This window comes from Malurus melanocephalus, unplaced genomic scaffold, assembly GCF_030028575.1.
Source record: "Malurus melanocephalus ecotype Western Australia unplaced genomic scaffold, MMel_1.1 scaffold_349, whole genome shotgun sequence".
NCBI lineage: Eukaryota > Metazoa > Chordata > Aves > Passeriformes > Maluridae > Malurus > Malurus melanocephalus.
Genome location: NW_026623581.1, coordinates 68,296 through 90,125, shown reverse-complemented (window position 1 = coordinate 90,125; position 21,830 = coordinate 68,296). Strand labels below are relative to the sequence as shown.

General features: G+C 38.9%; 1 protein-coding gene across 2 annotated transcripts in view; it reads left to right on the top strand.

Annotated features, from left to right (window-relative positions):
• USP9X (ubiquitin specific peptidase 9 X-linked) overlaps window positions 1-21,830 on the top strand; it is a 96,553-nt gene that overhangs the window by 19,488 nt on the left and 55,235 nt on the right. For both annotated transcript variants that reach the window (XM_057378237.1, XM_057378236.1), the window contains exons 2-11: window positions 4,859-5,112; window positions 8,828-8,973; window positions 9,270-9,349; window positions 13,382-13,494; window positions 13,820-14,038; window positions 15,266-15,381; window positions 15,631-15,882; window positions 15,960-16,098; window positions 17,694-17,846; window positions 21,601-21,705. In XM_057378237.1, coding sequence (XP_057234220.1) covers window positions 5,017-5,112; window positions 8,828-8,973; window positions 9,270-9,349; window positions 13,382-13,494; window positions 13,820-14,038; window positions 15,266-15,381; window positions 15,631-15,882; window positions 15,960-16,098; window positions 17,694-17,846; window positions 21,601-21,705 — 1,419 coding nt within the window. In that variant the 5' untranslated portion in view covers window positions 4,859-5,016. The remainder of the gene's footprint in view (window positions 1-4,858; window positions 5,113-8,827; window positions 8,974-9,269; window positions 9,350-13,381; window positions 13,495-13,819; window positions 14,039-15,265; window positions 15,382-15,630; window positions 15,883-15,959; window positions 16,099-17,693; window positions 17,847-21,600; window positions 21,706-21,830) is intronic.

Below are 21,830 nucleotides of genomic sequence, written 5' to 3'. Positions count from 1 at the left end.
CAAAGTAGATTTTGTGACATAAGTCCTCACTTGTTTGTAGCCAGAATATTTAAGTTAAAGAAGAAATAGGTCTGTCCCCCTGGATAGGGTTTARGTAATGCTCRTCAATAATAAAGTGTATTTTGAGRTCTGCCTCTGTTATYTGGCACCTTGCATTTGCTTTTTGCTGAGAYTCTGTATTATAAGTAGCTAATTTAGGGAAAAGGGCTGTATGTTTTGGGGTATTTCAGTTACTTTTGAAGGGGACACTTTGAGAAACTCAAATGAAGACTGTTGTAGAAGTCAGCTGTATTAGAAAATTGTGTTTTTTCCTTTATCATTGTATGCTAAGGATGCCATCTTTTGTGTTTGCTGTGACTTGTTATCCTGTAATAGAGTATTGTGTACATATTTACTTCTTACCTACCCACTTATCCAGGAACCTACATCTGATTTTTTTCCTATGGCTTTTGGAAAGGTGCTTGATTTTGCCCCAAAACAAAATTAACCTATTGTGCCATATAGGCATGAGATTGGAGACTGTGGAAGCTGAGGTGGGGTTCAGGTGTGCAGCTGTACTGGATGGTTGAGCCCAGTGCAGGTCTCTCCTGGAAGCCAGTGCCATGCCTTGGTCCTCTTGGTTGGTCCTCTTGGTCCTCTTGGTGGGCAGCTGGGGCTCTGTTGGAATGCTGCTCACACTGTGTGATKCCTTCTAAATGGGTACCATACAGAGTCAAAAAATCTGTCTTTTCCTGGTGTTACTGAAGTTCCAAGGAGTCAGGTAGAGAAARAACTGATTTTCACTTAGGATTTAGTGATGGATCAGAGTGACATAAGGAGATAGCAAAAACATGGCAAATAGAAATTTTTTCAGTTGACATAAGAAGGATTCTCTTTATGCAGTCTTCACAGCCTCATGCACTGCTTGATTATCAATGGAGTGGTGAGTTTGTCACTTAACAGGGATCTGTCTCCATTTTGACCCTATATTAAAACACCCATTTGAAGCTTTGGATTCAGGTGATAATTTGTTTTTAATGTGGCTTRCACCTGGGATGGGGCAAGCCTGGATGTTTGGACAGACAGGGGAATGAGGTGCTGGAGAGCAGTGCTGCAGAAGGAGATCTGGGAGTTGTGGTCAATGGCCAGCTGAATTTGAGTCAGCAGTGCCCTGGAGCCGGGAGGGACATCCCTGTGCTGAGGGGCATCAGGCACAACATCGTCAGCCAGGCAAGGGAGGAGATTGTCCCGCTCTGCACTGGGCTGGGGTGGCCTCACCCTAAGTTGGTGCACCACGATGACAGAAAGACGTGAAGCTTTTGGAGAATGCCCAAAGGAGGCCATGAGGATGGTGAAGGGCAGGGAAGGATGAGGAGTGGCTGAGGGCACTCGGACTGTTCAGCCTGGAGGAGACTGAGGGGAGACCTCATTGCAGTCACAGCTTCCTTGTGAGGGGGACAGGAGGGGCAGGCACTGATCTCTGCTCTGGTGACAGTGGCAGGACTTGAAGGAACAGCCTGAAGTTGTGTCAGGGGGGGTTTGGGTTGGGTATCAGGAAAAGGTTCTTCCCCCAGAGGGTGGTTGGGCACTGGAACAGCTCCCCAGGGCAGTGTCACAGCACTGRCAGAGCTCAAGAASYGTTTGGTCARTACTCTKGGGTGCGTGGGGTGACTCTTGGATATGTTTCTGTACGGGGCCAGGAATTGGACTTGATGATCCTTGTGGGGCCCTTCTAACCCGGCATATTCTGTGATAAATGTGATAGTRTGCTGAATCTGAAATCAGAAGTAGTAGAAATGGGATGGATATAAAAACTAACGTAGAGTATCCATTAGAATTCAGCTGGATACAGGCAATTTGAATTGTTTCTGTTGGSCTGTCTGTACACTTAAAACCAATATGTCACTGCATCAGTTTACATTTGTTTATTAATGATCAGATTAATTATAAATAGGTATAAAGGCTATTCTTGAGCTGAGCCAAACTGTGCCTTGGTGTGTTGTAACTCTAAAAAATTGAAATTGAATAGTCTGAATTAAAGAAGTGGTGGGAATTCAAAGCTTCATGGTTAATTAGTTCTAGAGAGATTGAAGCAGTGGTGTGTTCTCTGTGGGCATGCAGTTTGATGTTTTCTCTGAAACGTAAATGGTAAATGAGTGGCTGAAAACAGGACTGGTAAACCACTGCCTTCTAATACTGGTTAAATTGCATAAATTGGATTATGGTTGCACTTACAAAAGTATGTTTGTATATTCTGTAATTAAAAGTAAAATACCTGAACAATTGTATCCTTGCAATTGAGAACATGCAGATACTACCAGAAACAGTCAGATGATTTATTGGAGTGTTTTTAGTTAGGTGCAGCATAACTTGAACTTAGTATTGTCTGTCTCAGGACATCACACAAATGCGGARGGAGCAGTGATAAACTCAGTTAAGAAGTTCACCTTGTCTAATGCACATGGCTTAACCAAGTGAAATTCAGTGGAAGCCCTGAAATAACACTTCTGTGAGAATGTGATTTAAGTAATATACCTGGAGAATCATGATTAAAATCTTAAGCAAACAATGCCTTAATAATAAGGAGACAAAGATAGGTTAGTCCTTCATGTAARTGTTTTGTATTCACTAGTATCTACAAAATTAATATTTTTCTTATATTTTGTTTCATTCTATGAATTCACAAGATTTTGAGTAAGTTGGCTATTTYAGTAGTAGCTTTCTTGTATCTCCTGGTTGAATTGTGTTACTTGCCTTGAGCAGAATTTACAGGAATGCTTTACTCACACCCTACAGCTAAGCACAAAGACAAAATCTGAGGGTAAATTCACACTAATGTYGGTCAGTCTGACAGGAGAGTTGCAGTTTGTCATGGCTCCCTGGCTGGCATTAGGGTGAGTACTCTTTGGCTTTGCAGTGCACCACTTCAGATAAAGAAAAAACTGAAAAAGAAACAGGTTTTGTATTTTTGGTGGGGTTTTGTTGTTGTTTCGTTTAGTACTCTGAACTAGCTCACTTCATGATAATTCAGCCGAAAGCATTAGAATAGGGAAGAGATGAGATAGAGCAGCTCTCCCTTGGTGTCAGCTATTGTGGAACCACAGCTGTTAGTGGACCCTCTTCCTGCAGTTTGAGCCAGCCTGGACCATGGTTGCTGCTGAAATGAACTGTTATACCCTTTTCCTGCTTTTTTGCTACCTCACTCCTTAWGCTGGCACAAGTTTTTTATGTGGCCATTGTGTGAACCAGCCTTGTTAAGGAAGAATGATTGTAATTAAAGATGTTTTTTGTGGTGATGTTTGGCTTAGGGCTGTGGAAAAGTACGGTGGAAGTTGTTGGCAGTTTGATTTCACTAGACTATGTGAATACCTCAAAGTCTCCATCAGGTAGTGCAGTGGAACTGACTGCATTGAACTGCAGTAGACTGCAGTGTGTGTGCATGTGTATATATATGTATGTGGCAGGAAACTTACTCTTGCTAGTAYTTTGTACTTAGTGATCTTTATAAATATCAGTAGAAAGCAATTAATACTCAGGAGGGCATTTTTTAAAAAACACTACTTCAATACCAAATGCATTAATTTTTAAAATTGTATTTCAAAAGCCAGTTTCTTCCTAAAGAAAGTTTTGAGTTGGTAATGCATTTGTTCTGCACTTAGTAGGCTTACTAAGCCCTATGAATATGAATTATGAAGGGTAGAGATGGATTACAATTCTTTTGAAACAATGTGRTTTTATTCAAAAGTGAACATTATTTTAATGACATTATTAGAGATCTCTAAGTTTGTTGGTGCTGTTAATATTGGAGACTGGGCAGAGGAGTTGTTGTCGTGTATTTAGTCAATTCACACAATATAAGAAAAGATTTTAAAGTGTCTTGGAGAAAGATAACAGCATTGAAATTTGAGATGAGACATCATAGTAAAACACTTCGGAATATGCATWGTGTTACAACAGAAATTTCACTCCAGTTGTTAACTTGAGGTTTTGGTGATTGGATCAGGAACTCAGCTCTGCCAAGTGCATCTTGCTGGAAGTTCATGCAATTCTTTCTATCACATTACTTGGCTTTTTAACTTTCTTAGAACTGTTTTAGGTTTATGTGGTACTTGGAAGTTTGGGTTTCTCTGGGAAATTACATTTCAGCTTCTGTGGTTGTACAGTGCCTGGTAGTATAGAGTGGAATGTTGTTATAACTTGATGCAGGTCTTCTTGTCTGTGTATAACACAGTGAATGTTGAACTGTTGGTATACCATTACAAGTTCAATAACTCTGATGTCACCATTTTCTTCATATAAATAGGCACACGCTGAATAAAGGGAATACAGGTCAAACTCCCTGGGTGAATACTGGTGTTCTAATAAGAGTTTGGCTGCAGTGTCTCTGTTAGCCTCAGCTGAGGTAGAATCRGTCTCTTAACTTCCTCTGACATCTGCAGTTAGACAGTGTCAGGAGGAGAGTATTGGAAAAGATTACAAATTTGGCTTTTCAGGCTCTTAATCAGGTAATTTCTACACCGACCTTGAGCAGCACCATGAATTCAGATGGATAATCTACTGTAGCAATTCAGGCACAAAAGAGCCACAGTAAACTGTGGCTGCACACATTTACTCTGAACACAGTAAACAGCCACACGTTTTTGTTTCTCAATGGTTTAAAGGTGATTATAAGTGTAATTTTTACTTACAACATCAAAATCATGTTAAATATTTCAGACATAACTTTTTCAGTTATAAATAAATAAAAAATAAATACTTAGGCTAAAATAGAAGATTCTCTATAGCAGTGTATTTGTTTCTGTAATGTTTTTTTGTAGGCATGGATTGCGTTTCCATGCATGTGTTAATACAGCATATTGGTTTCTTTTTCCCCTTCCAGGTTATGCAATGGTCTCTGCAAGATGGCTTGTTCTTGAGTTGGAGCTTTTTAAGGCAAGCATATGCTGGTACTTCAACTTTACTAAGTGGACTATAATTTCTTCTCTCACATCAACTACATAAGCAGACAAAATTGCAAAGATCTGCCCTGTGTCGAGTATGACAGCCACGACTCGTGGCTCTCCAGTTGGAGGGAATGATAGCCAGGGCCAGGCTCCTGATGGACAGTCCCAGCCTCCCCTCCAGCAGAATCAGGTATGGTATTAACAATCAATTCATCGAAAAAGAAAGAAATTTGTTCTTTAGAAAGAATGCTTCTGTATTATTTGAATTTGTATATTTCTGGAGATCTCTAGTTAATTTTGACATTTTTTTGTGGATGTCTGGAAGTACAGACAGCAATATTTTGAGGGATGAAGGCAGTACTTCTGGTAGATACTGTTAGGGAGCACTGCATTGCAAAAATGCTCCCTTTTTAGGCAGTGGCATAATTCTTTCAAGCACACCTATTTTGGATAAGGASCCTTCTTGGAATAATACCAGAAACTTCCTCAGAGCCACACTGTAGACTTAGCTGCCACAGATTGATAAAACTACACTACACCTGTGTGTTTGTTTTCTGCTCAGTTCTCCAAAAGCACTTTTTGGATAAAGCATCTTACCCAAGTATCAGCCCTTCCAGGGCAGCTGCTTCCAGGTCTCCGTTCGTTGTACTAGGCATCTGACAACTTCACATGTTTCTTGCCTTCAGAAGACAAGCAAAAGCTTTTGTGTATTACATTGCAGTGTAATGGTTCTTTTTTATTGGAGAAAAAAAATACCAGAGAAGAAGCTTTTAAACAGTATCATGTAAAGCCAAAATAATTTAAAAGAACRGCCACACTTTGTCATTTAATTCAGTATGAAGGTGGTATTTTTTTATTGCTATAAGGCTTAGTAATTGCTCCTTCCTGTGAATGAATTGTGCCTTGAAATGTGTGGTGGGCTGGCCCTGAACTGYCAAGGAAGTCTCCACTGTCTCTGACTCCCTCTGCCTCAGTGGGATGGAGAAGAGAATTGGAAGGAAAAAGTGAGAAACCATTTGGGCTGAGATAAATGTGGTTTAATAAATGAAGGGGTAGGGGGAAACAAGTGATGCAAGTGCCATCACTCACTACCAGCTGATGGATGCCCAACTAGTCCCCAAGCAACAGCTGCCTTGGGAAAAAAAACCCCTTTGTTTTATTGCCAAGTGTGACTCTCTGTGACATGGAGTATCTTTTGGGTCATTTCAGGTCAGCTCTCTTGGCTGTGTCCCCTCCCAGCCTCTTGTCCTATTAACTGCCAGGGGGTAAAGTGAGAATCACAGGATAGGTAAGGTTCAAAGGGACAACTGGTGGTCATCTAATCCTCCTGCCCCACTGCTTGAGCCATGTTCCCTAGACCACTTTACTCAGGATTGTGACCAGACAATATATTTCCAGAGAAGAAGACTCCACAACCTCTCAGGGCAATCCATTCCACGGCTTAGTCAGCCTCACTGTTAAGTTCTTCCTGTTAAGTTGGAGCTTCTGTGTTTCAGTTTTTGCCCATTGCCTCTTGTCCTGTTGCTGGGTGTCACTGAGCAGGGCCTGGTCCATCCTCTGACACCTTCCTGCAGATACTGATGCGGTCCCCTCTAAGCCGTCTCTAGGCTAAACAGGCCAGTCCCCTCAGCCTTTCTTCAGTGAGATGCTCCAGTTCCCTCATTACCTTTRCCACTCTCTGCTGGACCTGTTCCAGGAATTCTGTGTCTCTCCTGTGCTGAGGAGCTCCAAACTGGGCACAGCACTCCAGGTGATCCTCACCCGGGCTGAGCAGAGGGGCAGGATCACCTCCCTGACTCACTGGCACTGCTCTTCCTAATGCACCCCAGGGTCCCATTGGCCTTCTTGGCCACAGGCACACATTGCTGGCTCAGGGACAGATCATTGTCCACCTGGACCCCCAGGTCCTTCTCTCCAGAGCTGCTTCCCAGCAGGTATCCCCAGCCTGTGCTGGTGCCTGGAGTTGTTCTTCCCAGTGCAGGACTCTGCACTCCCCTTTGTTGAATTTTAGGAAGTTCTCTTGCCCGTCTCCCCATCCTGTTGAGGTCTGTCCGAGGGGCTGCACAGCTCTTTGGGGTATTGCCCCTCCTCCTGGCCTTGTGTCARCAGAGAACTCACTGAGGAATCATCTGCCCCTCACCCAGGGCATTGATGAATGAGTTAAACAGTGCTGAGCCAAGTAATGAACCTTGGGGGACACCACTGAGGACAGGCCTCAAAATGGGCCATGTGCCATTGATGACCAGCCTCTGGGATCTGCCATTGAGGTTCTCCATCCACCTCACTGTCTGCTCATCCCATTCACATTTCTTGAGTTTGTGAATGAGGATACTGTGAAAGACATTGTCGGAGCCGTGCTGAAGTCAGGCAGATACTATCCCCTGCTTTTCCATCGTGCATCCAGACAGTTGTTTCATCTTAGAAGTCAGGATGGTCAAGCATGATTTACTTTTAATGAATCCGTACTGACCGCTGCTGATCATCTTCTTGTCTTCCACGTGGGTAGAGGTGGTCTCCAGAGTGAGCGATTCTGTCACCTTTCCAGAGATTGAGGTGATTGGCCRGTAGTTTCCTGGGTCTTCTTTCYTGCCTGTGTTGAAGACAGGRGTGACATTTGCTTTCTTCCAGACCTCATGCACCTCTCCTGCCTCACTATGGAGTCCACCAGTTCTCTCAGCACTTGTGGGTGCATCCAGTCAGTCAGGGCCCGTGAACCTGTGGATGTGAAGCTTAATTACATGGTCTCTACCCAATCTTYTGGACCAGGGGAAACTCTTCTTTCCTCTAGACCTCCTCCTTGATCTCCTGGCTGAGGGGTTCCTGAGGGCTGGCCKTGGCAGTGAAAACTGAAGCTGTTCAAAGAAAGTGTTCATATCTCTGCCTTCTCTGCAGCCTCTTGTAAGGGTCACTGTTCCATTCAGCAGCAGGACCACATTTTCCCTTTATTTTGGCTGTGATGTGTTTGAAGAAGCCATTTTTGTTACCCTTGACATTCTTAGACAGGTTTAATTCCAAGTGGGCCTTGGCCTTCCTCACTGCATTTCTTCATACGCTTGACAACATCCTAGGTGGCCTTTCTCTGCTTCCACCTCATGGTATCTCCTGCCTATGTCTGAGTTTTGGYAGGGCTTATCAAGGAAGAAAAAAGGCCTTGAATCTGTGCCAGCACTGTTCACCCACAGACAAAACACTGGTGTGTTTCCAGGGCTGTTTTGGTCACAAATCCAAAACCCAGCACCCTACAGGATGCTGTGAAGAAAATAATACTCCCTACCAAGCAGACRTGATACAGCAGGTGAAAGATGTTCTTGAGGTTTTGTCCTCCTAAGTCTTGCTCTTCCGATTTGAGCCTTTATTATTGTCAGTTTATACTGTTTCTGTGTGTGAATAACAAGCGACATCTGCAGAATGCGTTGGTTTTGCATGGCCCATCAAAATGGATTTAACAATCATGTTTTTCGAGATTGGTGAGTAGACAGTTACAGTAGTGGGTTACACATTTTTAGCAAACTCTTCAAGAAAATGTTTTTCATTATTGTTTTCTTCTTGTGGTGTTGTGGAAAACTATCTCTCAAAGTAGTCAGCTTTTTTGGAGAAAATCATAAAACCTGGAGCTTCAGTGTATTTATTTCACCTTCTGGAAATACAGTCTGCTGAAAGTACAAGCTCTTACTGAAAGAGCTTTTTCCCACTGGGAAAATAGCTTGTTTTTTAAACTGCCAAGACAGAAAGAATATATATAGCACATTTTATGCTCTGTTTTTTGTTAATAAATCTGAAATCAAATTATTTTTTATTGATATGTACTTGAGGTGGTTCTTTGGAACACATTWTGAAGGAAAAATGCCAAAACAAGTGGCACACAAGTACAGGCGGTATTTAAAGTATTTTCATCCCATTTTTAGACTTCTTCACCTGATTCTTCCAATGAGAACTCCCCAGCTACCCCGCCTGACGAGCAGGGCCAAGCTGATGCTCCACCCCAGCTTGAAGATGAGGAGCCTGCATTTCCACACACAGACCTGGCAAAGTTGGATGACATGATCAACAGGTATTTTCACGCTTCTTTGACAAGGTGTAAACAATTTGTGCAAACATCTTGATATAAGAATCAGAYTTCTTCTTTGTTTCACTGGATTTCTTGAAAAGCTTTTTTTATTGGGTCACAGTAAAGGGAAAGAGGCTTAGAGCAGAATGGGTTTTTGTTTGGGTTGGTTAGTGTAATATTCCTCAGGACATGTAAAAATCTGTATACTGAACCTATATTAAAAACATTACAAGGGGACAAGGATTCTTGATTTTGCAGAAGCACAGTTGAAATCGGGTTTGTTTTGGTTTTGAATATAGGCCTCGATGGGTTGTTCCTGTGTTGCCGAAGGGGGAATTAGAAGTTCTTCTAGAAGCTGCTATTGACCTAAGTAAAAAAGGTAAGCTGAAAGACATTTGATTTTGGACTGATGTGCAGAGTCTTTTCTTCATCTTTTGTATTCCTGGTGGAGGCTTAAAATTTGTTAATTGTTTCTGTTTTAACCCTGATCTTGAAGATTCTGTCAGTGCCAAGCAAAATGTTCACAGATCAGAACTTTCAGAAAACCATTAATGTAGTTAGAAATAGGTGCCTTAGCATGAGTAAGGAAGTTGAATAAGCTCACAGACATAAAAATCCTGTCATTCCTGTCATACCTGTGTTCTGTATTCACTTTGATATCAGACTTAGTGGGTTTGGTCCTTATAGGAGATACTAAAACTCAAAGAATTCTAGTTGTTTTTATTTTTTAGTAAGTTTCTAGTTTGGTGTTCARATGTCTTGCCATGAATTTTTGTTCAAATTTGACACACATACACATTTAAGAATATTAGAGAAGARTTAGCATTTTAAACATCATGACTTAGACTAATAGTCCCACCAGTGCTTTCCGTGTCTGGCTTGGGAGTAGGATGGTTCCATATCAGGACTGTATATGTGTTTATTKAGTTATACTGGTCAGATTGACAGGTTTGTCATGTGATCTGGCAAGTTCTGTTCTCCTGGGAGGTTGTTTGTGTTTGAGCAATAGTAAAAGTCACATCGAAGTAATTTTTTTGGTTAGCAACACTTACCTGCTCGTTTTGTTTCAAATACAGTGTTATATAAAGTGCGTGCTCTTTATTCTGCATAGGTGCTGCCCAGGATGACTTCATTTCCACMTTAATAAATGTTATCCTTAGGCAGTTTTAAGACTAAAAAACTGATTGTGGTCGTGATATTCTGGGTTATCTTGATTGTGAAGTCTTTTTTCCTTTGTAGCACTCTGGAGAAACAAAGGTTAAGGTGCATCCTTGTGATCCAGCGTAGCATAATGACATATTGTTGCCAACACTGATTTATCAGCTATAGTTGTGCTTGGAATTGATGGCTTTGTGTGTAGCTGGGTCTGGCAGAAATCCTCAGGCAAGTGTAGCATGTTCAAGGGATCACATCTGTTCCGTAGTAAAAAAAAAAGCCAGCCTTTCAAAAGAAAATGCAGACACCTTTGTGTCTGATTTGTTGGAACAGTGCAGTAAAAATAAATTACTTGCTTGTGATTTGAGAGAGAGGAGATACATGTTCTGCCAACTGTAAAGTCATCTTAAAAAAAAAAAAAAACCCAACCCAAAACCTAAAAGCTGTCAGTGTAGTGAAGTAATAAGAGCAGAATGAAATCTTTACCTGCTGCTGACATCAGTGTACTTTTCCAAAGCTTAGTTGAAAAGGCTTAGTTGAAAGTTCCCCAAAAAAGCTACTTTTTCCCCTTGAAATTGTGAAAAACGGTGGAAATGTATTCATATGCTTTTGCATTTTGATTTTTATTAAGTTGTTGTTGTGCAATTCGAAAAAGTACTTCTGTGTTGCTATTTAATTATGTTTCCTCTTGCCCTCTGGATGAATTCCTATGTGTGTACGTATGCAAGGATTGTTGGATAAGGAGAAAACAAGGAAAGCTCTTAGAAGCAGTTGTTTAACTATGTTATCTTTCCAATTACATCCTAGATTTTATGTTTTTTCTTTTCTACTTGCAGTTACACGATGGCTAACATGGTTCCTTTGCAAAAACTTCCAGTTCCTGAGGAATATGATAGGGTGTAATTGACATTGTTTTGGTAGCTCACAGCTTGGCAGACACTGTTTAAGAGTGGTGTATATATAGAAAAGTAATGTAAATTGTTCTGTTATGTACACTTCTTAATAGATTGAAAATGTGCTCCATTATCTCAGGAGGATCTAAAACCTTGCTACCTATTTAAATCTAAAAAAGATCTACAACCTTGCTACCTGTCTGTGGGAATTTTTAATATTCTAACAAGTTCTGTTTCAAAAAGGAAGAAGTAAAAAATTGAAGAAGAATGGAAGATTGAAGAATAACCAGCTTTTGAATTACATACACTCCTGTCTCTGACTGTATCTCATTTAAATTGTGAAGCATCAAAACCTAGAAAGACCCCACTACATGTTTTTGTCAAGCACCACTTTCTTRTGGTTAGGGTTCTTAAATAGCTTTTATTCCTAACACAGCCCATGGCCATCATCATTCTGGGCTGACTGCAGGGTAACTACTTCTTTGTGACCCTGGCTAWAAAATACAAGTGATATTTGCATCATCTTTAAATCTTTTCAGGAAATACAGTTGAAAGGGACATAATTGAACTAACTGAAAGTACACATGTGAATCAAATGTCATTACCACCTTCAAGTGAAGGGAGCAAATYTGACAGAGTAGTGTGAATCCTGTTAGACTGTGACTTGCATTATTCCTGGCAGATGCATTCATTTATGGAAAATTCTCTTTTTATGGGTAGGCATTGGTGTATTATTCTTTGTTAAAAACTGAGCCATGAAACTATCAACAGATAGTCTGGWGTTACTTGCTAATAGAAGAAAACCTATTTGAAAAATAACATCTAATAGCTAGACTGATGTTTACCTTCACAGTAATTCTGGAATACTTAAGGAGTATTTTCAGTAATGAGATATGCTCCAGAAATAAATGGCATAGTGAATTGGATGCTATAAATTTTAAAGATTAAAAAATGGTTTATTTTAGCATTTTGGTTTTTTGTGGGCAAGAATATTCTCCACTCTTTCTTTCAAAAKGATTTTATTGCTCCTAATGTTTACACTCAGTTTTTAACATGCTGTCTGAACTTTCCAATGTGACACAACACAAGCAAGATGCAAGGCAACTTTTGGAATTTATAACTTAAACTGAAATGAGATTTCAYTACACAATATAAGACTTCAGACTCAATTCCAAATCCTTGTTTTTGATGAATTGTGCAGAATGGGAAAGAGGAAGGCCCTAGTGACAAAAAAAATTAAATCTGTGTGTGTGGGCACATGTGCATCCAAAAGTTAAGCAGCCCAGTTAATGGGAATTCTTTGCAGCACCCTCTGAAGACCATCTCCATCTGTTTTCATGTGCATTTCTGTGTGAGCACTACTGAGCTCCTTTCTGAAGCTGTATCTTCTGCATTTCCTTGAAAAGCTTATTTTTACCCTTCTTCATTGATTGCTTTTGCTTTTAGCAAGTAGATAAGAGAGAACATAAAAGAAAAATGGAAGATAAAGATTGTACTTACTGTTATTTTTGCTAGTATATCTATCACAGCATGTTGTAAGCATGGGGAAAAAACAACCCACATCACATGTTTTTTTAAATAATTGAAAAATTATGTAAAGGAGTGTAATTTTTTGAGGTGGCTTTATTAGAACATTAATCGATCAAGSCTTTTTAAGCAAGGCTTTCCAATTCTGGAACTTTAAACATCAAACCTTTGGGGTCCAGATGTTGTGATTTAACTCCATCCAGCAACTAAGCACCACACAGCCACTTACTCACTTCTCCTTCAGTGGGATGGAGGAGAGAATCGAAGGGTAGAAGTTAAAAAACTGATGGGTTGAGATAAAGACAGTTTAACAGGTAAAGCAAAAGCCTTATGTGCCAGCAAAGCAAAACAAGGAATTCAAGCACCACTTCCCGTGGGCAGGTGTTCAGCTATCCCCAGGACAGCAGGGCTCCATCACATGTAATGGTGACTTGGGCAGACAAATAACATCACTCTAAACATCTCCCCCTTCCTTCTTACCCAGCCCTACAGGCTGATCATGACACCGTATGGTCTGGGATGTCCTTGTGGTTCATTGGCTCAGCTGTCCTGACTGTGTTCCCTCCCAAATCCTTGTGCACCCCCAGCCTACTTCCTGGCAGGGTGGTGTGAGAAGCAGGGAAAGCCTCATATCTGTAAGTGCTGCTCAGTAACTAAAGCACCTCTGTGTTACCAACACTGTTTCCAGGCCAAATCAAAACACAGCCTTGTGTGAGCTACTGAGAAGAAACCAACTCCAGCTCACCAAAGCTCTGCATTCAGTGTTTAAAAAGTTCATGTAACAACTAATGAAATTCCATGTCTAATAGTTTGTTATTCTTTCCTATTTTAAACAGGCCTTGATGTCAAAAGTGAAGCATGCCAGCGATTTTTTCGAGATGGGTTAACAATATCCTTCACAAAAATCCTTACAGACGAGGCAGTGAGCGGCTGGAAGTTTGAGATTCATGTGAGTTTTTRTAAAGTTGTGTTTCTGAAAAGCATGGTAATTTAAGTAAGGAAAGAGACTGCCTTTGTGATTGGGGGAAACTGTAAAAACTGGATCTAGTCTTTAAAACGCAGTAATAAACTCTTGTATGCATGGATCTGGATGGCAGTGGGGAGTCATCTTTCTGTCATTGTTTCACCTCATTGCCTCTGGTGTTTTTGGAAGGAAATAAAAAATGAGAGATGGTTTTGGGAGGAATAGAACCATGTATGTTCTGAGTTTATAGTTCATTTTCATTGTACAGTCCCCTGCCACATTCTTAGTTGTTTGTCTTTCTTATCAACAGAGATGTATTATTAACAACACTCATCGATTAGTGGAACTCTGTGTGGCCAAGCTGTCCCAAGATTGGTTTCCCCTTCTTGAACTTCTTGCCATGGCCTTAAATCCTCACTGCAAATTCCATCTATACAATGGTACTCGTCCCTCAGAAACAGTTCCTGCAGGAGTCCAGCTCGCTGAAGATGAACTTTATGCCCGTCCCCCTGACCCACGATCACCAAAGGTATGAGAGCCTTTTCAGACCTGTGTTTTTTATTCTATACAGTGTTACTTGGTGAACAGCAGCTGGAGAGACGTATTTCTAGAGCAGGGGAGAAAAGCCCCCTTCATTCTGTGTATAACTAAGAAGTTCTACTGCTTATGACTCCTGATTTAATGTACATTTCCCCTTCTAACTCTTCCGAAGTCTTTGGTCCACAATAAAATTGTGTCACTTGTTTCTGTGGTGAGCTGGCACATTTTTGTTGGAGTGCCATTGCTGCGGTGTTAATTGGCTTGCTTGCATTTGCCAGTTGATGGATTTACCCTCTCACTTAACACGATTTTGTAGGTGACACATTTTGAGGACGGGATTATGGGATGAACTAGGAATTTTCTCTTCCCTAGAGTTTCCARTGGTGGAAGAATGTTTTTAATTGGACATGAGATACTATTGTCAGTGTGGTTTTTTCAGCGGTTTTTGTTTGGTTTGTTTTCGGGGGATGTTGAAGGTTTGGTTTTGGTTTTTTGTTTGTTTGGGTTTTTTTGTTGTTTGTTTTTGTAGTTTTGGTTTCTTGAGGTTTTGTTTTTGCTGCTGTTTTGTTTTTATAACTGGAAATGAAGATTTGCAATCTGTTGTGGTTCTTGAGTCCGAAGTTTTCAGAACTGATCTCCAAATAGCATTGATAAGACTTGCAGAATTAACTGAATTATATGTATTTTTTTTGGTTGGCTGTTTTTTTTGGTTTTTTGGTGGGTTGGGTTGTTTGGTTTTTGTTTTTTTTTTAAATTTTAATTTTTCCTTTAGTAGAACTGCTGACTATTGACTTGTAAATACCAAAGAGAAAAAACTCTGGTGTCCTTGGACTTCCCTTGCATTGCTAGTTGTGTTTAGAAGAAYGTTACTTTGCATTCTTAATGTTATTATATGTGGCATTATCACATCTAGGGTTAAAAAAACCCCAGAATTGTCAGGCTTTTGTAGTAATTTAGCAGCCAAAGCTGGACCTAAATTATAGTCAATTTTATTTGTATATGTTTGATGAATTTCTTTGAGTAGCTCATATACAGCATCTACTCTTTGACACAATAGGAAAGATCCTGTTACTTGTTTCTGAGCATTTCCTTAAAACTGAATATGTAAGATACTGTGTAAAGACTTTTTTAAAGCAAATTTTGTTATTGACAGTTACTTGAAAGCATTTCTAGATGGTACTTCGTAAATGTCAGAAAAAACTGTTTTTTATTGCAGGGTTGGCTAGTAGATCTTATCAACAAGTTTGGCACATTAAATGGATTTCAGATCTTGCATGATCGATTCATGAATGGATCAGCATTGAATGTTCAGATCATCGCAGCTCTCATCAAGTAAGTTTTTTTTCTAAATAATGATTTATGCATTTGGAAATGTTGGTCTCAGTATAAAATACTATATTAGCACAAAGCTTAGACTTTTATTGAAACACTTCCTTTCACTCCATCTCTTTAGCTGGTTGTGTCTGCCTTCACCATTTCATATTCTTCTAAGTAGATAGGAGTTTCTTGACTTAATTGCACCTTAGTCTCATTGAATGACTACTGATTATAGCACTTTTCCCCTTTTTCTTTCCTTTTTAGGCCATTTGGACAATGTTTCGAATTTTTAACATTACATACAGTGAAGAAATACTTCCTTCCAATTATAGAAATGGTTCCACAGTTTTTAGAAAATTTAACAGATGATGAACTGAAAAAAGAAGCAAAAAATGAAGCCAAAAATGATGCTCTTTCAATGATAATCAAATCTCTAAAGAACTTAGCTTCAAGAGTTCCAGGACAAGAAGAAACTGTAAAAAATTTAGAAATATTTAGGTTAAAAATGATACTTAGGTAAGAYGCTATTCCTAATATAATATACCACTGGTGACACTTTTTTCCACACTTCTTACATTAAGTTTTTCTCACAGGTTGTTACAAATTTCCTCTTTCAATGGTAAAATGAATGCACTAAATGAAGTTAACAAAGTAATATCCAGTGTATCATACTACACTCATCGACATGGTAATCCTGAAGAGGAAGAGTGGCTCACAGCTGAAAGAATGGCAGTAAGTGCTCCTTTTCAGTGAAGTTTCATTGCATAAATTTTGTTTCTCCTTAGTACTTTAACTGTAGAAGTAGCTATATATTGTGGATCCAGCAAATACTGTTCATTTTCATATATAGTGTTCTAAACGTAAGGTATCATGGGATGGTAATAAAGCATTTTAATAGTAGCCTTCCTGTGGAATATTGCTGTATTTGTGTCAAAGCTGCAGTAGAGAATTACATTGCAGTGCTGCTAAAAACATGGCTCAAAAAGGGATCCTTGAGTAGTGTTTTATATAGTGTCTTAAATAACCCAGAGAAACCTAGATAAAACAAGTGTGATTCATCTGAAACTGCTGTGCCACAGTAACTAGAAATTTAACAGTCATTTAAATAAGGATATAGTCTGGGTTTYGTGCTTCAACTTTTTCTCATTAGAGTTCTAAGTTACTGTTCTGCTTCTCACATTTCAGAAACTGGATGCTGTGGTACAGAAAGTTCTAGATATAACATTCTTGTTTTAATTAATATTTTYRTATTTTGAAYACTTTTGCTTGAATGTGTATATAGSAAGCCATGAAAATKAGCAAKTATAAAGTTAAAATAAAAAAGATTTTCTCTTAATCTTTGTGAAATGTAGTTGTGTTAAGTGATTTTTACACTATTCTGCCCCATCTTGCGGGCTGGCCACCTGTTGAGAGGTTTGTAATCTACAAAAGGACATCTGACTAGAAAGAATGACTGCAATTTTGACTTTTTAAATCAATAGKAGGAAATAGATCTATTTTTTACACATTCCCTATGGTTTAGCATCTCAGACAAGGCTTCTGTTTTTAGCTGAAAACTTCTAGATTACATTTTTTCATGAGACCAGCTTGTATATTCTAAGTCTAACCAAGGACACCATTGGAAATTATGATGCTGTGGATGTTTGTTTTCTCTTTCAGTGCCCAGAGCACATCCTGCTTTGATTCAGTAGGAACAAAACGGTCTGACTGTGTCAGTGACACCACTGAGAAAATTGCATMTACTTAAATATGACTTGAATATTTGCCTCTGATTTAGTTAGAAGCATTTCAAAAACCTTATAAGTTATATATTATAACTTATATATAAATATTATATTATACTTAAATAATGCTTTTTATATTTCAGTTCTTGCTTGTGTGCTTTTTATGGAATATTTTGTAGATCTACCAGTAAAGTTAGAAGTGTYTTAAATAGTTTGATTTTGATACTTAATGGCTGTGAATTGGAAGATAAAAATTTTGTTCYTCACATAGAAGAGTAAACTCTTCTTCACATTGGTTTCTTATGTTTGAAATTGTTTAAACATTTTTATGCTCTGAGTTCATGATTTTAATATGCCTGAAAAAAAATCCCMCTAAGATATCACAGTGAAGAGGATTCCAATAATAATCCTATAATATATTGGATTGTTTAAAATGGTGATGTTTTCTTTTTTTTAGAGAGGAAATTAAAGTTAGAGATGWAAACCTTCCTCTTGTGCTGCATTTTTTTAATCTGTAACAGGTTGGATTTTTGTTATGTAGTTTAAATATTAATGATGGCACCTGAATAATTTGAGATGGCACTGCTTTCTTTTTATATTCAGGAATGGATCCAGCAGAACAATATTTTATCAATTGTATTAAGAGATAGTCTTCATCAACCTCAATATGTAGAAAAACTAGAGAAAATTCTCCGGTTTGTCATCAAAGAGAAAGCTCTCACTTTGCAGGATCTTGACAACATTTGGGCTGCACAGGTAAATAATTCAACTGCTTGTCTGCTACTGCACAGGAGGCATTTCGTTGTGTCATGTGTTGAGAAGAGAACCTGGGCTGCTTTTGCTCAGTGTTAGACAAAGCTAAAGAAAAAATTGAGGTGAAATGGTGTTCCTTTTTGGGGTCCTGGAGCTCAAAAYTGTCATCTCAAATGTCTCTTGTGGAAGGGGTCAGCTACGCGTGTAGGTGAAGCCCTAAGAGAACAATTCAGATCATGGTGCAGAAATAATCCTTTTTAAGTATTAAGGAACCTTCAATGTGGAGCAGAGACATGATATATGATAACTTAGTGTTGTCAAATGCCTTAAGAAATATGTATTGCTCTTCTCTGAGTTCCCCACAATCATGTAAGTTTTTCCTGGGCAGAGTGTGATCAAAAGTAACGCTTTTAATAATGACTGTTCTAGAAACTGTTTAACTACAAGTCCTTTTCTTTTTGTTGCAGTGATTACTCTTACTCTTGAAAAATTACAAAATTTGCAGTATTGTCTTTTTTACTTACATGATTTGTGAAGCTGGGCATCCTAGCTGTGGACTGCATGAGTTTAACACACAGACTGGGCAGCTGGGGAGACATACTGAGTACACAAAATTTTTTTTAAAAAATTTTRAAAATTAAAGAAAATTTTTTTAATTACCCATATGTATTGGATAGTGAAACTGTTTGTAAAAGTAAGTTCTCCAGCCAGTGTTTCCACCAGGGAGAGGGCTGTTTCGTTTTGGGCGGAGATAGAGTTAGATTTCTTTATAGTATCTTATGTAGTAACTATGTTTTCTCAATCCCTGAGTTTTCTCACTTTTACCTTCCTGACTCTCATCCCCCATCCCACTGCGGGGTGGAGAGTGAGTGAGCAGCCCTGGAGTGCTCAGTTGCCAGCTGGGTTACACCATCACGAGGAGTAATACAGGGATTGGGTGGCTGGGTAACACAGTTTACATGYGTCCATGCTGTTCTGAGACTGTAACAGTTTGGCTTAAGTGGGCTTGTTTTCAGGTTACATTTCAGATACTTGGACTGCAGGTGATGCACGGGAGGGTTGACTTGAGATCTCTGGTGTTGCAAGTAACTTTATCATGCCTAGACTTYAATTCTAGCGTGGCAGTAACTGCACAGGCTGAAACTCAATACACTCTTTTCTCATCATACCAAAGTTCTGTTAAGAAAATTTCATAATGTAGCACAGCAATACACAGATTACTTGAATTAAGGTCTGGGATCATACTGTTAATTTTCAGCTTGTGGTCTCTAGATCTTTGCAGACTACAAGATGTCTGTTGGGGAAAAAAAAGGAAGAAAATCCTTTGAGAGATTAGTTTGCTGTTAGTAGGCTTACTTTACCTATTTTAGAGCCTTGCTTTTTTAAGAGAACAAAAACTCTGAAATTTGGGGGGAAAAAAGGCTTCCAAGCAATTACATTGATTGTAGGGCCTGGAAATAGGACATGTGGATAAGCTAGTATAAGTCAAACTCTCTACATTTCCAGATAAATGTGAATATGTGGTGCAACCCATAAAAAGATGGGGATAGTCCACCCTAACAGTTAAAAAATACAAATAAATAGGAATGGTTTCAGAAGAAATATTCCATGCCCTTGAATACCCAGCTAGCTCTGCTTCCTTCTTATATTTTCAAGTAGGTGGCTACTGCACTGTTCTTGCTGTAGTTTGCCCTGTACTTTTTTGTGTGGAAGTAACTTATTCAGGTAGGTGTTTTCTCTGTGGCTTTAGCCATGGAATAATAATGGACTAAAAATTAAGAATATCAAAGTCTGCTAATACAGATTGATTTTCACCTACTTCACTACTCCCTGTGTATATTAGTTTTTAGAAGTTTTTATTAAATGACTGCTCCTAAGAGCAGCTGGGGCATGAAATTCAGTAGCAAGGAGTTGATTTACTGTGTGGCTTTATATAACAGGCTATTTTAGCTCAGCCTCAGTGCAACAGTGGGGAGTTTTGCTTTCAGGCTTGAGCATTTGTGTTGCTGCCTGGGTTTAGAGGGTGAGCATGCACGTGAGACTCTCAGTGTTACTGAAAGTAATCCAATCATGTTGCTTTTGTCTTTAGAAGACAACGAGAGTTTTATTAAAATGTTTTCCTGTCTTAGAAAGTCAGTGGACACAATATTGAATGTATTTGATTCAAGGAATAATGTTGGAAGTCTCTAAAAGGCAGGCATAAAGTTGCAGCCTCTGGAGTTGCGGGGAAAGATCCAACTGTACAAGACACAAAATGGCAGAGGTTGAGGTCTCGTGATTTATGTTCTGGAGTATTTAACTGGAACTTTACAGGCRTTTCCCTGTTTCTGCACAGGAAGCTGGCAGGTCACACACCAGGTTCCTTACCTCCTCCCTCTGTCTAGTACTGCTTCCCCAGACTCTTCAGTGCTTAAGGGCTTCCCCATCTCTGTTAAAAACGTCCCAGACTGAGATTGTTGCATGCTGTATTCTTGCACTTCTTCCTCCCCTCCAGGAGCTGCCCATACTACTCCTTTTATTTGTTACGTTGAAAACACTATTTCTGCCCTGTATGCTCTGTTCTTCCTATCCGGGAAATGGTCTGGTTAGAGGATAAAAAAATTGCATTATGTTTTCCTTGCATTAAGTCAAGAAATAAGGGGTTTAATAAATCTGCCTCTTGTAATCTGACCCATAACATGAAAACGAACCTTGCTACTTAAAATTACTTTTTTTTAACAAAAATTTATGGCACCCTGAAAAGAATTTAAGGCACAGCATGTAACAAAGCTATTAGTCTGGTTTTGGTTTTGAATTACTGATGGAMGTTCTTAGTAGTGCACAAGATTAATTACATCAGAATGTGTGTTCTAGGTATTTCTTTTGTATTTTCCATTCTTCACTTASAGGAAAATTTTCTACAGTGAATCAGCTATTGATTCACATAGTCCAAATATGCTGGTTTTGAGTGCAGATGTAAAGTACAAGATGTGTTTTCCAGCATGGGCAGAAAACCTTCCTTATGCTCAGAGTTAAAATGGAACTATGTTTYTTTCTCTTATTGTCTTCCTCCTTAAATGTCAAAATTGTGATGTACACCAAACTCTCTGTTAAAACTGTGTCTAGTATAAAATTCAKCAGTATGTCTTTAGTTGTTTCATCGCTAGATTTGTAAGTTTAAAAGCTGCTCGACTTTAAAATGTTTTCTGCCAACAAGGTGTTTGTAATAGAAGGCTTTAGTTGTCCAAGAATCCACTAACACAAAGGAAGTAGTTTAGCCTGAGAAACTATGTTGAAATACTAAAAATTGGTTTACAGCTTAAAACACTGAGAATTCAGAAGTGGATTTTGAGTAATTTCTTATTTTAAAAAATCCCAAACCATAAAAACCCACACAAAACAACATTAAAGTACCAGTTTGTAAGTTAAAATAYGCTTTTAGACTTTATTGTCCCCTGTCCCAGCTTGATTTGGTAGCACAAACAAAAAAAATTTGGTTTCATATTATTATATGTTATATTATTTGTATTTTTGTATTATTGCYGCAGTAGTTATGTTCTAAATAAATTGTGCATACACAGAGCACAGTTGAATATTTAAAAGGGAAATCGACATACTGTGAATTCCCAGTGAAAATAYTCAGTTTGTCATGCTGCTTCCACAGCATCAACTTTTCTTGGTGGCTGCCTCTAACAGTCTTCCTGTAAAAATTATGTTGAATGTCTTGCTGCTTGACTTAATATGAATTGTTGGTGGATTTTTTTTTTCTTCCTGACAGGCAGGAAAACATGAAGCCATTGTAAAAAATGTACATGATCTCCTCGCAAAATTAGCTTGGGATTTCTCTCCTGAACAGCTTGATCATCTGTTTGATTGTTTTAAGGTAATTATGTGTTTTGACTGAATTCAGGAAATGGGTTGTGAGATTGCATGCAAATTTGTGGCTTTTCCAGTATATTTCTACTTCTTTTACATTTGCTCAGTTTCTGTGTGTTGAAAGACTTCTTA